This window comes from Ambystoma mexicanum, chromosome 8 (genome assembly GCF_040938575.1).
Source record: "Ambystoma mexicanum isolate Mex_15411 chromosome 8, UKY_AmexF1_1, whole genome shotgun sequence".
In the NCBI taxonomy this organism is placed as follows: Eukaryota; Metazoa; Chordata; class Amphibia; order Caudata; family Ambystomatidae; genus Ambystoma; species Ambystoma mexicanum.
Genome location: NC_090929.1, coordinates 309,231,553 through 309,246,795, shown reverse-complemented (window position 1 = coordinate 309,246,795; position 15,243 = coordinate 309,231,553). Strand labels below are relative to the sequence as shown.

Here is a 15,243-nt window from a genome sequence, read left to right as displayed (position 1 = left end):
AGGCAAGCAAACTGCTGTTTGCACACGTTGAGAAATTTGCAAATCGCGGTAAATTCGCGAGTGCGTTTTTCACGATTGCGGCAAAACTTTAGGGGGTAGGAATGCGGTTCTAGGTTCGTAGGAAAGGCACTATTCTCAGCTTTCAGAGGAAAGTTACTGCAAGTCTCTAGCACAAACGGTCACGGAGATATGAGCGATTAAATAAAGGTCGTTTTTCAGATTTGAAATTTTAAAGTTAAAAAAGACAAGTGCAGCTTGCAACTAGAAAATGACAAGTGACAGCTTTACAAATGACAGTTGACAGTTAGGAGGCAGTTCTACTTAGATTAAAATAGGATTGAATTATATTATTTTAACTAAGAGATTGGTTCTGCACAGTTTTCTAGGTACTCACACTATATTCTTGAGTTAAATGGGCCTCGCCATGGATCTGGTCAGGTTTTAGACTAAACTCTGGTCTCTGCACTTCACCGTGATCTGGGTCAGCTCTCTCTGGTTCTGCTAACAGGTCAGCTCTACTCTGCTGGTCTGGGTCTCTAGTTCTCTGAAGGTTGATGGATTTGAAGTATGGGTTTTCCCGGCAGAGCTTCCAGCTGCAAATGGATTTGAAGGTCTCTATCTGTCCTGTCTCTCTGCTTTTATGTGTTTTGAAAATGGGTGTGTGTGAGCAGCATCACTAGCCAGCCCCTCTCCACTTATCATTGGCCAAGCTTTCATTTCTCCCCTGATTGGGGGAGCTAAGTTGTGTCAGAGTGATGTCAATTTACAGCCTGCAGAGAGTCCACTCCTCCTGTCAACTTGCACACGAATCTAGATTTGAACCAAAGACATATTTGCAGAGGTACACATTGTTTTAAAATCATATGCACCCATCATGCATTACAGGAGGTATACGCTGTTCAAACTCTGCTCTTCCTGGGAGCTTGCATTCAGAAATGGCAATATTTTGCACTTTTTAACTGGTTTGGAATTTCTGACATTAACCCAAATTTATACACATGTGCGCAAGGAGTATGGACATTAGTTGATGAAGTGTCAGATTTTTCACATGCACACATTTTGAGTAATATCCTCTTTTCCGCTAAAACCCCCCTGAACATGCCACCGGTTCTAAAAACCTCTTAAAATGTGGGCAGAAAAATCACAAGAATTATGGTGTCATTTATACAATTTTCACATGTCCGCTCTATGAGTTATTCATCTTTTTAGAGTTATGTTCTGGCCCCAAAGGGGTGTGGTTTTCCTCCAGCACAAGGTTGAATTTCTGGTTTTTCCAGTTCTGCCAAGCCAGCTTGCTCTCACAGGCAGTGCCCCTCCCCTGTGCTTCCAGGAGAAATCTCCATTTACGACTCCCGCCATAAAACATTTGCCTGAGTCAAGACAGGGCTTTGTTCAATTTCCTGCAGAGCCCAGGTAATTCAATCAGGGAAGTGTCATATCCCTTTTGGTGTGAGCAGCAAAAGGGCAGCTAGGCCTGGGAACACAGCTGTGACTCAAGTTTCACTCCTGATGGGGGTAGTTGCCAGGCAAATTGGAATCTCTTTAAGCCAGTTTTTAGCTACATGTCATTTCTGTTCCCCAGTTTCTGCATTCAAATAAAACTAAACATTTTCACATATGCAGCTAGAAGGCTGATTCTAAGTTTAAAACTATGACATTTAAACAATTGCAACCTATGTGACACTCAAAAGTAGGTCACTCAGTCAATTTAAACATTTAGATTTTTTTAGTGTCTTTCAGTCCACATTTACTTAAACTGCTGAAATCCACAGCTCAGCCAGTCTTGTTATAAACCTTCAAGTCACTTCAGAATATAACTTTACATTGGATCCACCTCTCAGTAAGTCTTTCTTTGGCATGTTTTGGGTTCATTTATTCAGTTTTCTACAAAAAAAGTAAAATCTGGTGGTTTTAAAACGCTGGCTTTTGGATAGTGGTGAGTACTGGTACTGCACCCCTTTTTGGGATTTAAGAAAATGAATTCTCCACAGTTATGGGTTTGCTTTTGGCAATCAGCATTGCCATTCCCAATGGTTTCAGACTACTGTGTGGGTAGTCCAATGGTGGTTTTAGGCAGTGTCCTTCTGTGCCCATAACATTGGCAAAAATGAGTGGCAGCCTATTCTTCATGCATTTCCCTGTGCATTTTCTGGGAAGCTCTGGCCATCATGATGTTTTCCATGTCAGTGCTGCACAGTTTTGAGGTAGGGCTCGGATGCATGGGTAAATACATCCCGCACAACATACATTTACGGGACAGGGTCAACGTTTTCCAAACAGTTCTTGCATAAACGGATATCAGGCCCAAATCATACATGATCACTGATGTAGGGATTAAATTCAGAAGTCTTAATATGTCCCTCCAAAAACTGCCCTCTAGCGAGGCCCAGAATCTCCAAAGGATCAATACAATCCCCTCTGCTCCATAAATAAAGACAAGTGTTATCTTTGATTTATAAAAGGTCACCACCGGAACCATCGAACATTTCCCATACTTTTTTTGGATCAACATCGCTTGGGATGTTAGAGTTTTCAGTTTAGATTTTACAGCCAATTATCGGGGTAGATCAGTTGAACTGCATTTGATCAGAGTCCCCAAGTATGTAATTGAAGAAATCTGGGCCAGCTTTTCCCGCCATAGATACTATTTAAAAGTGGGCTTCAAACAACCTCTTTTTGCCTCCAAAACCAGAATATTCGTTCTTGAGGAATTCATCGACAGCTCATTATTGGTCATGTATCCCTGAAGTCCATCCAGACTCTGCTGCAGACCAATCAGGGTCATATCGATCAGCACCAGATCGTCTGTATAGAGGATCCTGGACACCCTTTGATCTCCAATCTTGGGTGGGAATGCTCTGACCTGGTCCAATGACTCACCCACATCTGAAATAAATAAATTAAAATAACTGTTTTGCTTTTCAAAAAGTGCATGGATTTATCTTATTTTTCTTACCAATACACTGAATGAAAAACCTTGAATGTAGGGAGGCAACGATTCACACATACACACACTCAGCTAAATATTAAACCGGCTCTTATACAGCCTGTTATCCCTCAAAAGCATTCATAAATGAGTCAATATAACAATAACAAGTGAATAAATGAATAAAAGGAGTCTAAAGAAAATATATCACCATTAACGCAGTTTTAAGGAATGCCCTCATCTCACCAGAATCCACCGAAAAGCCCCAAAAACAGCTAGGTAGAGATACTTCACCAGTCAACGGGCAGGGAGCAAGGCGTCCCACCTCCAAGGTGAAGCTTTCTGCCTGACCGTTTCAGTGCCCCGTATTTGAAGCCTTCCGCAAATGTGGGGTGGCACCCTCTAGAATCTTTTGGCCTGATTCTCTACTCATTGGTAGCTCTCGTGCTCCCCCAACCGGAGTGAACCACGGTAACCTCAAGGAGTAGGACTCTTCCCTTTCTTCCCTTTCTCAAGAAAGCAGCAACAACAACTCTGTAACTCATCCTCAGTTTTGACAATGTCCATGGTAACCTTATCAGTTACCAGCCGGCACCTGCTTATCCCAGCATCTTCGCGTACCATGTCCTTGGATGAGCAATGAAAACTAACATAAGCAAAGAATAAGGCTGAAAACATGTTTTCAAGTAAAATAGTGTGAGCAATGCTGAAAATATGTTTATAGTTCAGAGCAATTGCAGATTCCACTGGGGCATGAACCAAATGTCCATTATGGCTCTGAATGCACCACAATGCAATGCACGCCAGCGCCATGTTTTAGTTAAGAACATTACATTCCACCCTTGGACATTTGACTTCCATAGCCCAGTGGCATCAGAGTCGGCTTCTGAAATCGACAAAGAATCATAACTAAGATAGGAATGCACTGAATACAACAGCAACAAGAAATTATAATAAATACCAGACACAAAAGCAAACAAAGACGTAACGCAGCATAACCCCAACATCTGGCACCCAAGAAAATAGCCAGTCCCACCATTTCCCAGTATGGTATTTGGTTACCTGTGTAATTAAGTCCTTTAAACCTTGAAAATGGTTTTCAACAGACTGGGATTGGTCACTTAAATTAAAGCAATGCTTGCCTTCAACTGTGTTACAACCCAGGTTATGTTTTAGCAATAGATAATCAATGGCAGTTTGATTCTGCAAAGCTGCTTTTCTCATAGTTTTGCTATCTACAAGCAACGCCTCTAACACCTGAGGGGTGTGATTGAGCGCTTTCACTACTAAACATGCTAACTCAATTAAAGCTTTATTGCCCCCAGCAGCTAAACCCCAAACTCCCACCAATGAGTATGCAAGAGCTAACACCTCGGCCTCTGATAACAAGTGCACATGTGAATCGCAGTTTGGGGATAGCCCTACAGATTAGAAAGTTGATCTTTTGATTTGATATACTGCTGAGTGCAAAGGAAACATCATTAAGGCACATGGACCTCCAGAAATGTTCGCTGGAATGTATGTGTATGTGGGGTTGCCACATGAAAAAATTCATCCTGTTGGAAGTTTCACATGATTCAGATGACTGGCTGCTACCACTATGTAATTACAGTTTATGGTATTTTGTACATTGGTACATGTGCTTGGAACGTGTGCACACAACCGCCTCTTGAACACAGTTTGATTCATCTCACTAGTTAGGTTCAGCTGTTGGCATTTACCAATTTCCTTTGGCTCACAGTTCATACCATAACAAACGTCGCCTTGAATGACATTGTAAGTTATTATCTGTGTCAGGTTTCTCCGTTTGCGACTTGTTTCCTGAAAAAGAATACGGTACTCGTAGACGGAGAATGACTTCCTTACATCGGAATCCCCCATTAAAGAATCATTATGCATGACCCCAAAAACGTGTCTCAGGGTCAGACCAAGCGTTGGCTCCACTACACTACTAGACATGTGGTCAACAAGTCTCCTGCATTGTGCACATCAGTTAGACAAAAGTGTGAGATGTTTAAACTTTGTCATGATAGATATGCCCACATGTTCTGCATTTGGGCAATCATCTGCGAATGCCTTTGTTGTGCTAAAGACATCTCTTGCACAGTCAGTGTCACTGTTTCCTGTGCTTGTAGCTGGCATGTTCTCAACGCTTTGTGAATCCTGTTCTTTGTGCTGGCTGGTTTTTTGGCATTGGCATTGGGCTGCTTTTGGACACCATTTCTCATCATTGTCAGACTCCCATGAAAATCACGTGCACAGAGGTGACACCCTGCATTTGTTGCAGCATGCCGCCTGACTCTCCCAAACGGAGTCGATTTAGTCCCACAATTACACCAGCAAGGGCACAGGATCTACAAGGCAAACGCAGAAAAGAGATATCATTGTTAATCACTCTCTTAAGTAACATTTGTCTGCAGCACATAACTCCATCTTTCCTTGCCAGGCTCCATAACTAAAACTACATAGTCCTTACCTGATGCTATGACATCTGTGGTTACGGATGGGCCACTATGTTTTTTGACCCGCATTTTAGCACCCGGTACCATCCAGTCTGAAGAGCCAAAACCACAATCCCCACAAGTACTTAACAGTTTAGGGAGCTCCCCCTTTCTGATCATGATCAACTTAACAGGTATGATAATCAATTGGGCAACCCTGGCCACCTTATGAATCAGTAGCACTTGCTCTCCACTGTTGATTAAAATGACTTTAATTCCTCCTTGATAGTCAGCATCTATTACTCATCCTAGCACTTGAATATTATTTAATGCTAATCCAGATCTGGGGCCAATCCACCCTGTATGTTCTGGTGGAATCTGTACGCCAATCCATGTTTCAATCACAATTATCCCTCTTGGTTCTAACCTGATCTCTTGATGAGAATGTAAGTCTACCCCTTCAGATTCTGGGGTAACTCAGTAGGGAGCTAAAGCACCCAGCGTTATCTCCCAACACATTAAAGTCACTTTAGCTAAGATGGGTTGCATCTGTAAGGCAGGAGTCATCAGCCGCAGTAAGGGGGTTTCGTTATTTGTCACTGGCCTATTATTGAACACCTGTGCTGCATCAAACCCTCCATCATTGCAGCCTGCCAGATTGCCATTACAAGATTTGCGCAGCTGTTCTTTCAACAACCCATTCATCCTCTTAATCAACCCTGATGCTTCTGGGTGATAGGGCACATGATAAATCCATTCAATGCTCTTTTCCTGGCAATATTCCTGAAAAAAACGTGCTTTTAAAGTGTGAGCCGTTGTCACTCTGAATTTGCAAGAGTACGCCGTAATACAACATAATCTGATCTAACAATTTAATGTTCAGTTGTGTAGCTCTTTTACACTGTAATACCATCAGATATCCAGAAAATGTATTCAGAATTGTACATGCATATTCACAGCCTTTTCGGATGGGCATAGGACCCATATAATCGATCTGCCAGATTTGAACCGGTAACTTGCGTCTTTACAAAGTGCCCTGGACAATATGAGGGACGGATCTATGCTGATGGTGTTGACACAAAGGACATTGCAAAATGATTGTTTTCACTACCGCTAAAGGGATATTGATCCATTGAGCTTGTGCTCACCTTAGAGTAGCTTTTTCTCCAAGGTGCCCACATTTCTGGTGAGCCCACTTGGCCTGACCCTCCAAATCGTCCTTCTCAGGCTCTGCCTCCACAGATGAAATCATGGTGTGTTCATCTGCAACAGAATAAAACCAACGTTCTAATGAGCCCATACCACAGTGTGCATCCACATGATACACTGTTACTTCACTTTGTGATAGCATTTCTCCAATATCTTGCCACAGTTCCTTTTCCACAACTGTTGTGAATGAATTTTTCATCTATTCCTTTGCCATTTTGGCAGCCACACAGCTTGCCCATTGGCCACTGACCATGAATCTGTGTACAAATGACATTGACAAGGTTTTTCTTGCTCCAGAGCTTGATAGACTGCCTAGAGTTCTGCAAACTGACTGCTCTTCCCTTTCCCTGATGTTGTCAAGATGTTTTTTGTCTTGGGATTATATGACACAGATTTCCAATACCGCTCAGTGCCGACATAGCGAGCAGAGCTATCAGTAAACCTGTCTGTCTATCTGCTCAACTGTCAGATCAGCATAAGTTACTCCTCATTTCACAGGAGACTCACATACTTCAGTCACTTCCTGTCATATGTAACATACGGGTGGTATGTTAGCCACTTTCACATGTAATTTCGCAACCCAACCCTTTCCTGATTCGGCTCTGTTTTGAATTGACCATTTCCACTTGATTATACTGGCTTCTTGAGCCTTCCATATTCTGTGTGTTTTAGGAGAGCTCAACACCCATTGCATAAGTGGGATTTCGGGCCTGATCAGTACATCATGACCCACTGTCATTTGCTCGTTATCAACAAGAGCCCAATAGAATGCTAGCAATTGCTTCTCAAATGGAGTGTATATGTTACCAGCCTCGGAAACTTGTTGCTCCAAAATCCCAAGGGAACGCGTTTTCTATCCTGTTTCTTCCACACACTCCAATAAGCATCATTTCTTGTATAGACACATTTAACTCCAGTTCCCCTGCCTTCAACGGCCACAAATCCAGCTAGTGACAAATGGTTGAGCTGTGCAAGTACCCCATCCACAACCTTGTTAAGGTGTACTGATGCCATTCCAAGAAAATGGGAACTGCTCTTGGCACGCTTTAGCAATTGGCACAGAGAAAAATGCATTGGCTAAGTCTCCCACTGAATACCAGGTTCCCTCAAACGTTTGTACATTCCCATTCAAAGTGATGGCACCTGGGACTGCAGGCACTGAAGGAGAAGTGTGTTTGTTCAACTCTATAGTCCAGAGTCATCCTCCAGCTCTCCATCCCCTTTTTTGAGGAGCCAGATGGGATTGTTCCAAACTTTAGTAACAAGACGTAACACTCCTGCTTCTACATATCCCTTAATGGTGCTGAAATTTCCTTATACCCCCCTGGGAATGTGGTATTGCTTCATGGATACATGCTTTGTGACCAAAAGCACGTGCCCTAAGGCAAGTTTTAATTTGCCTAAAATAATGTGTGTGCAAGTCAATGCATCTACTCCAAACTAATAGGTCTTACCTCCTAGTCCCAGAGTCAACCCTTCCAGAATGTCAAACCCAATTATATATTCAGGTATCGGGACAATCAAAATTTGGTATTTCTGCCTTGTCAAATTGCCTATTTTCATCTACACTACTGTCTGTACTGCCGGGGTTTCCTTCCCCTCCAGCCCAGTAATGGTAAGTGTCTACCTTTAAATCTTGACAGATTTCCATGAATCAAGGAGACCTACGCCCTAATATCTATCAAAGCTCGAACCTCTTGTGTGTTTCCAGGCTTCCAAAAATCTTAACATTAACATGAGGTTGTCTATCAACTTTTATATGAGCAGACCGCTGCTGGGGCTTGGCCATGATGCTAGTCAAATTTGGAATGGGTGTATCCAGACTCAGACTCTAACATTGCACTCACCCATTTCCTCAAATCAGCATATGTTGGCTGGAACTGGTAAGGGATCCCGATAGACCCTTCTTCCTGTTCCTCCTCAAGAGAAGCTGATGGTGAGGTGTCACTTTGTGGCTTAGTTACCACCTGCCTCTTAACTTGTTCATAGCGCTCGTTCGGCCGCAAGCACTCTCTTTTTCTAAAGCTCGTACATCTCCCTGGTTTCAATACCATTAATCTCATCTCGTAGCACACCATCTTTCAACAATGCCAAAAACATGTCCTTTCTTGACACTTAGGAGTCTCTACTATCTTACCTCCTGCCCTCTGTTCTTCTCTCACTGCGACCCTCTCTCTCTCTCTCTCTCTCTTCATACCTTTCTATGTTTTGTGGTTCCAATGAAAAAACAAAGAGGTGATGGCTGGAAGGTTTAGACTGAATCTTAACCACTGGCGTTGCTCTGGGCAACCTTCCAGACCATCGTTCTTCGCCTGCCAAGCCATTACAGAAGGGGAAAAACCATATGCAAATCAGGCTTAGTCCCACCCCAAAAGGGGCAGTCCAGCCCGAACTGCTAGGTCACATCCCTTCTGCACGAGACCACAAGCATCCCCAAACATTTTTCGGCCTTGTTGGGCCTCATCAGTGAGGAGTAGCTTGGGTCTCTAGGCCCAGCAGACACGTGACCCATGTCTGGGCACACCCGTCCCACTCGGGATGACAAAGCAAAAACAAAGAGGTGATGGCTGGAAGGATTAGACTGAATCTTAACCACTGGCGTTGCTCTGGGCAACCTTCCAGACCATCGTTCTTCGCCTGCCAAGCCATTACAGAAGGGTAAAAACCATATGCAAATCAGGCTTGGTCCCACCCCAAAAGGGGCAGTCCAGCCCAAACTGCTAGTTCACATCCCTTCTGCACGAGACCACAAGCATCCCCAAACATGTTTCGGCCTTGTTGGGCCTCATCAGTGAGGAGTAGCTTGGGTCTCTAGGCCCAGCAGGCACGGGACCCACGTCTGGGCATATCCGTCCCACTCGGGGTGACAAAGCAAAAACAAAGAGGTGATGGCTGGAAGGTTTAGACTGAATCTTAACCACTGACGTTGCTCTGGGCAACCTTCCAGACCATCATTCTTCGCCTGCCAAGCCATTACAGAAGGGGAAAAACCATATGCAAATCAGGCTTGGTCCCACCCCAAAAGGGGCAGTCCAGCCCGAACTGCTAGGTCACATCCCTTCTGCACGAGACCACAAGCATCCCCCAAAATGTTTTGGCCTTGTTGGGCCTCATCAGTGAGGAGTAGCTTGGGTCTCTAGGCCCAGCAGGCACGGGACCCACGTCTGGGCATACCCGTCCCACTTGGGGTGACAAAGCAAAAACAAAGAGGTGATGGCTGGAAGGTTTAGACTGAATCTTAACCACTGACGTTTCAATGAGCCATAAGATCTGAAACAAAACAATCTATTATTAGAATAATTTATTTACAGCATGACAATTAAACAATCCTTTTGCCAACTTTCTGTTATGGTAGCACCCACAACTACATGTTTTTTCTAAAATGGAGGTAAGACACTATTTGTTGATGTGGTCCATAAAATGATTTCCAATATATAGGGTCAAGATGCTCCACCTATCAGGAGGCCTACTTAATGACTTGCCAATGTTTCGTAGAGGCAAAGGCAGCCAGGGAAGGTTCAAAGGCAGTGAAAAAAGATCAACATCAGCAAAATCTGGATGCCCACTACTAATGTCCCTAAAGAGAAAATCCTTTCCAAATGCATATCTGTCTTTCTGGTAAGATTGTCCTTGGAATGTATTAGTGCGGGTCATTTGGAGATGTCTTCTGTATATAGGATACTTGAAAAAAGTGCCCTTACTTCGTACGGGTTCTGTAGACACACATGTAAAACTCTCATCAATTGTTGACAACCACAGAGCAGAGGTGGAAGGGAGGTGAGAACTGGTGTGCAGCAGCATAATGGGACCATCTGTGCACTCTCCCCAGTTGTTGCCTCACCCTGGCGTGGTGTAGTATGTTGTGGTGCATTGCAGTGCAGATATCTCAAATGGTGCATCCTAGGACCTTGAAATGTGTTTTCTAAGGTTCCTTAGGGAAGTTTTGTTCCTGTCGCTGAGACAGTTGCAATGAGCTTTGTTTGTCCTTTTATGACCACCTTCGAGGCAACCGTCTCATGTGTGCAGGGGCTGAAATCCGGGGAACAGGGTGGGGTGTCCACATTTAATGTAGCCAGTGTCATCCAAAGGGTCCTAACAAGTAACTGTGCAAAAGGTGGTGCAGATTGGTGGAATGGTGTGGAATGGTATGAGGAACAAACTAACTAACAGATTTTCTGTTTTATATACAGAGATATAAATTGGTTACTTGTGGCCCTGCAAGTTTTACTAGTTTTACTTTGTCTGAGCAGTGCATGTCTGAACACAATTTCATGCAATGAATTTCTCACACTATCCTTTTCTTTTTTTAGAAATAAGAGTTGAAGGCACAAGCAACCGGGACCAGATGACTGTTTTTCAAGGATATCCTGGATTTCCTGGACCTCCTGGCATCAAGGGAGAGCCAGGAATCCCTGGAACGAAAGGTAGATAATTGCTTACCATGGCGGGTGGGAGAGGGATGGGTATTCTTTAGATATTGCATTTGAAGATTCCAATAAGTCTTGGCTCTGACAGGCAAATGCTGAGGAGCCAAATCCTCCAATATGTGTCCTTCGTGCCAACGCACTGCATCGTTAAAGTTAGGATGAAGGGCCTGATTTACAAAGCATTTTGCAATGGGATTGCAGCATTATAATTCACTTTTGTAAATCAGGCACAAAGTCTCAATGGCATTTCATAAAATTACTATTTTCAATAACTTTTGAACCCTTACATGAAAACATTTGAAAATATTCCAGAGTGATATTTAGTGGCAGCCGGCTGTGCATGCAAGATTTCAGATTTGTACATTAAATGCTTTATAGTTTAACATTTTTTTCTTTGATCGCATTTTGAACAGCTTCAAACATGGGGTTTTCCAATAGGAAAAAAATATGTCCGCCCAAATATTTCAAAATTGACTGCTTCCATTTTCCTCATTTTTTGAAGGCACCTACATGTTACCTGGAATTGATGCAGAATTTGAAAACTGACTCAGTCAATTTTAAGAGATTAACGTTTGAAATGTGTCTATATATGACGCATAGGCAGAATGAATGTGCATGTTTCATATGAACTGTACACACAGCATATAATTGTTACAGTTTGTACATTACACAATTAACATCTCCCAAAAACTCACATCAAAGGCAAGACTCTGTTGACTTTGATGCCAGTTTCAAGGCGATGGAATAAATGTCCACTTTGCATACAAACTGTACACAAAACATATGAGTTTTTCATTCCACAAATTACACAATTAACATCTAAAAACTCACATCAAAGGCAGGTGGCAGCTGTCTTTGATGTCAGTTTTAAAGTGATGGAATACATGTTCACTTTTCCATATGAACTGTACGCAGTTTTACATTTTGAACATTTACACAATTTACAGCTAAAAACTCACATCAAAAACAAGTGACAGCTGATCTTAATGTCCGTTTTAAAATATTGTATCTGGTTAATGTCTGGCAAAGGGACTCCCAGAACACCCCCTTGTTAATTTGCATAATATAAGTAGCTTTGGGTCTTACCTTAAGTTACTAGGTGAATCCAGACATGGACCCCTTGCTCACTATTCTTAAAGAGGCACAGCTCCACCCTACTGATCAGGTCCAACCAGACTGAAACACGTGTCTGGGGTTGCTGTTGGTACACTTGTTCAGAGGAGAATTGCCTAGCATTTTGGTGCTGGACTGCCCCAGGACAGGACAAAGGCTGATATGTTTTGGATATTTCTCCTCTGTGAAAGATAGTGAGCTAAAGAATTTGGGTAAGGCTCTCGTAACCAGGACCAATGTCTAGCAGAGAGACTCCCAAGACCCCATTGTAAATTTGAGGATATCCAAAGACACCTGGATCCAAACAACTGTAAACCGAAAAAACTGGGTGGAAGCCACGCAGTTAGCCAGTCGCTTGCACACTGATCCCCTTGTGGAGTTACCAATACACTATAGGAGGGTAAATCAAGTAGATATCCCTTCTGTATAGTTCTTAAGAGCATGTACTTAAATTGGAAGTTGAGTTTCAAACAAAAAGTCCTGAAATGTCATTAGTGCAAAAAACAAAAATGTAATATCCAAAAGTGGGGGAGGCCAGTTGTTGCCTCATCTAAGAGAGAGCTCCAAAGCCAATGCATTTCGGAGTAAAAACTCCTTCATCAGGGCAGAGCCCTACAGAATATTACAACAAATAAATCCAACATGTTTTACAAATTCAACACATTTAGCACATAGCCATAAATGCATAGGATGTTGCCAATACACATTGAACATGTAATAAAGAATAAAGTACATATCGCATTGTACGTGTGCAGAGATGTATAAAAAACACGGGAAACAAGAGACAAAATCTGATATCAGATTACAATGCTGAAATGCTATATTACAAAAGTGGCACCAAGGAAAAAGAATGAGAAGGTACCTTTGTGATATGACCAGATGGTCATGTCCAATAATCTCTAAAGCGAGAGACAAATGTGTAATATACACTCGAGTCTACGTGCTAAAATCAAACAAAAGTGAGATACAGACATAAGTGTGCATGGAATGCACACATCGGTGTGCACAGAACAAGTTACAATCAGGAGTTAAAGGTACAGGCAGCAGCATGCGAAACAGCTGCTTAACTGCTGTTAGCAGAAATTCACACAGTCTGTGGAGAATGCGCGTGAACGCGTGCCTCCAGAAGGTTTATGGTGTTATCATGACGACTGATAGGACGCTGAGTCACGGCCCACTGAGGGGTGTAGCCACGCCTATGGGGCCGCGCTTCCCCATCCATCCTGGGGTGAGGACATTGGGGCACGTCAGTCAATCCTGGGTATGTTGCACTCGAGATAATGAACGGAAAACATTGCAGTATAATCACAACATTTTTGACACTATGGTGTTCCTCCTTGAGACTGGAGCCCGATTAGTGATGTACCCGTGGGTGTGGCTCAGCCTATGTTGCATAGAGTCCCAGCCTCTCCATGGAAACAGGGAGGTCGGTGCGTATTTAAACTGGTAAATGTGAAATAGCAAAAATACAAAAATAAATAAACGGATAGGGGCTGTTTTACAGTACCGTGGTGTTTCAATTGCCTCAAGTCAATTTGCAATACTGTCAGGTCCTAACATTATGTATGAACACTAATAACATGCTCCTATGACACATGCACATAATACACACGTATTTACTACATATAACATGCACATGTACAATAAATGCTCTATCATGCACCTAAGACACATGCTCGTATGACACCTGCTCCTACCACACATGCTTCTACTACACACGCTCCTACAACACACGCTTACCACACACTTTAATGACACACACTCTAATAAAGACACTCCTACAACATGCTCCTACGACATGCGTTGCTATAACATGCACTTCTAAGACACATACTACTATAATACATGTTCCGATGACAAGCACACCTACTACAACACACATGCCTACTACACATAACAAGTGGATGTATGACATGCTTTTTCAACACATGCCTTCTTACGATGCAGACTTACCACACACTCTCACCACACACACTCCTACATGTGCTCCTACAACACATGCTCCGATGACACATGCAGCTACTACACCTGCTCCTACTACACACACACACGCACTCCTATTACACATGCTCCTACACTATGCACTCCTTCAACGCATTGTCCTATGACACACATTCTTACAACGCACACTCCTACCAGACAGACGCCTACAACATGCATTGCTATCACGTACATAGAAGGTATGAGTTTTACAGTAGCTAGATTACAAGATTAACATCTAAAAGCACACATCAAAGGCATGTCATAGGAGCAGTACACAGAGAATATGAGTTTTACAGTTCGTACAATACACATTAACATTTCCTAAAAACTCAAATTAAAGGCAAGTCGCAGTTGACTTTAATGTCAGTTTTAAAGTGATGGACTAAATGTATTCTTTTATTCAAACTTGCACAGAGCATATCAGTTTTACAGTTCATAGATTACATAATTAACATCTAAAAACTCACACCAAAGGCATGTGACAGCTGACTTTCATGTCAGTTTTAAAGTGATGGAATAAATATACACTTTTCATACGATGATGTACAATTTAGGAGGCATAAAATGCATGAGCAGAATGGAGGTACATTTTATATTAAATCCCGAAACTTACATTTGTGATATTGACATTGTGTATATTAACACTAATAACACAAACTATTACTCTGCACTCTCTTACCACACACACTCCTATGACATGTTCTCCTACAACACATGGTCCTACGACACACTCTTTTAAAACATACACCTATGATGCGCATACCTACGGCATCCACTGCTATTCTTTCAACACGCACTGTTATCACTCACACTCCTGACACATGCTCCTATAACACGTGCTACTATAACACGTGCACCAACAACACAGGCACCTACAAAGATGTGGACATACAACACACGCTCCTATAACAGGCAATCTGACTACACACACTTATAACACACAATATTATGACACATGCTCCAACAACACACATTATTTGAAAACTTTTTGTTCCAAAAGTGTGAAGGTTAAACCAACAAAAACTTAAAGGGCCTCAACACGAGCTTGGCGGTAACCCTTAAATGTGGCGGTAACGCTATTACCACCGCATTTAAGGGCCCGCCAAATCACAGGCTTGGCGGATTTTACCCCAGCTCTGAGCAG

The 15,243-nt window shown here is 42.6% G+C and overlaps 1 protein-coding gene across 1 annotated transcript in view; it reads left to right on the top strand.

Annotated features, from left to right (window-relative positions):
* LOC138471866 (ficolin-1-like) overlaps positions 1-15,243 on the top strand; it is a 396,029-nt gene that overhangs the window by 24,833 nt on the left and 355,953 nt on the right. The window contains exon 2 of the mRNA XM_069609725.1: positions 10,887-11,000. Within this exon, the coding sequence (XP_069465826.1) occupies positions 10,887-11,000 (114 nt within the window). The remainder of the gene's footprint in view (positions 1-10,886; positions 11,001-15,243) is intronic.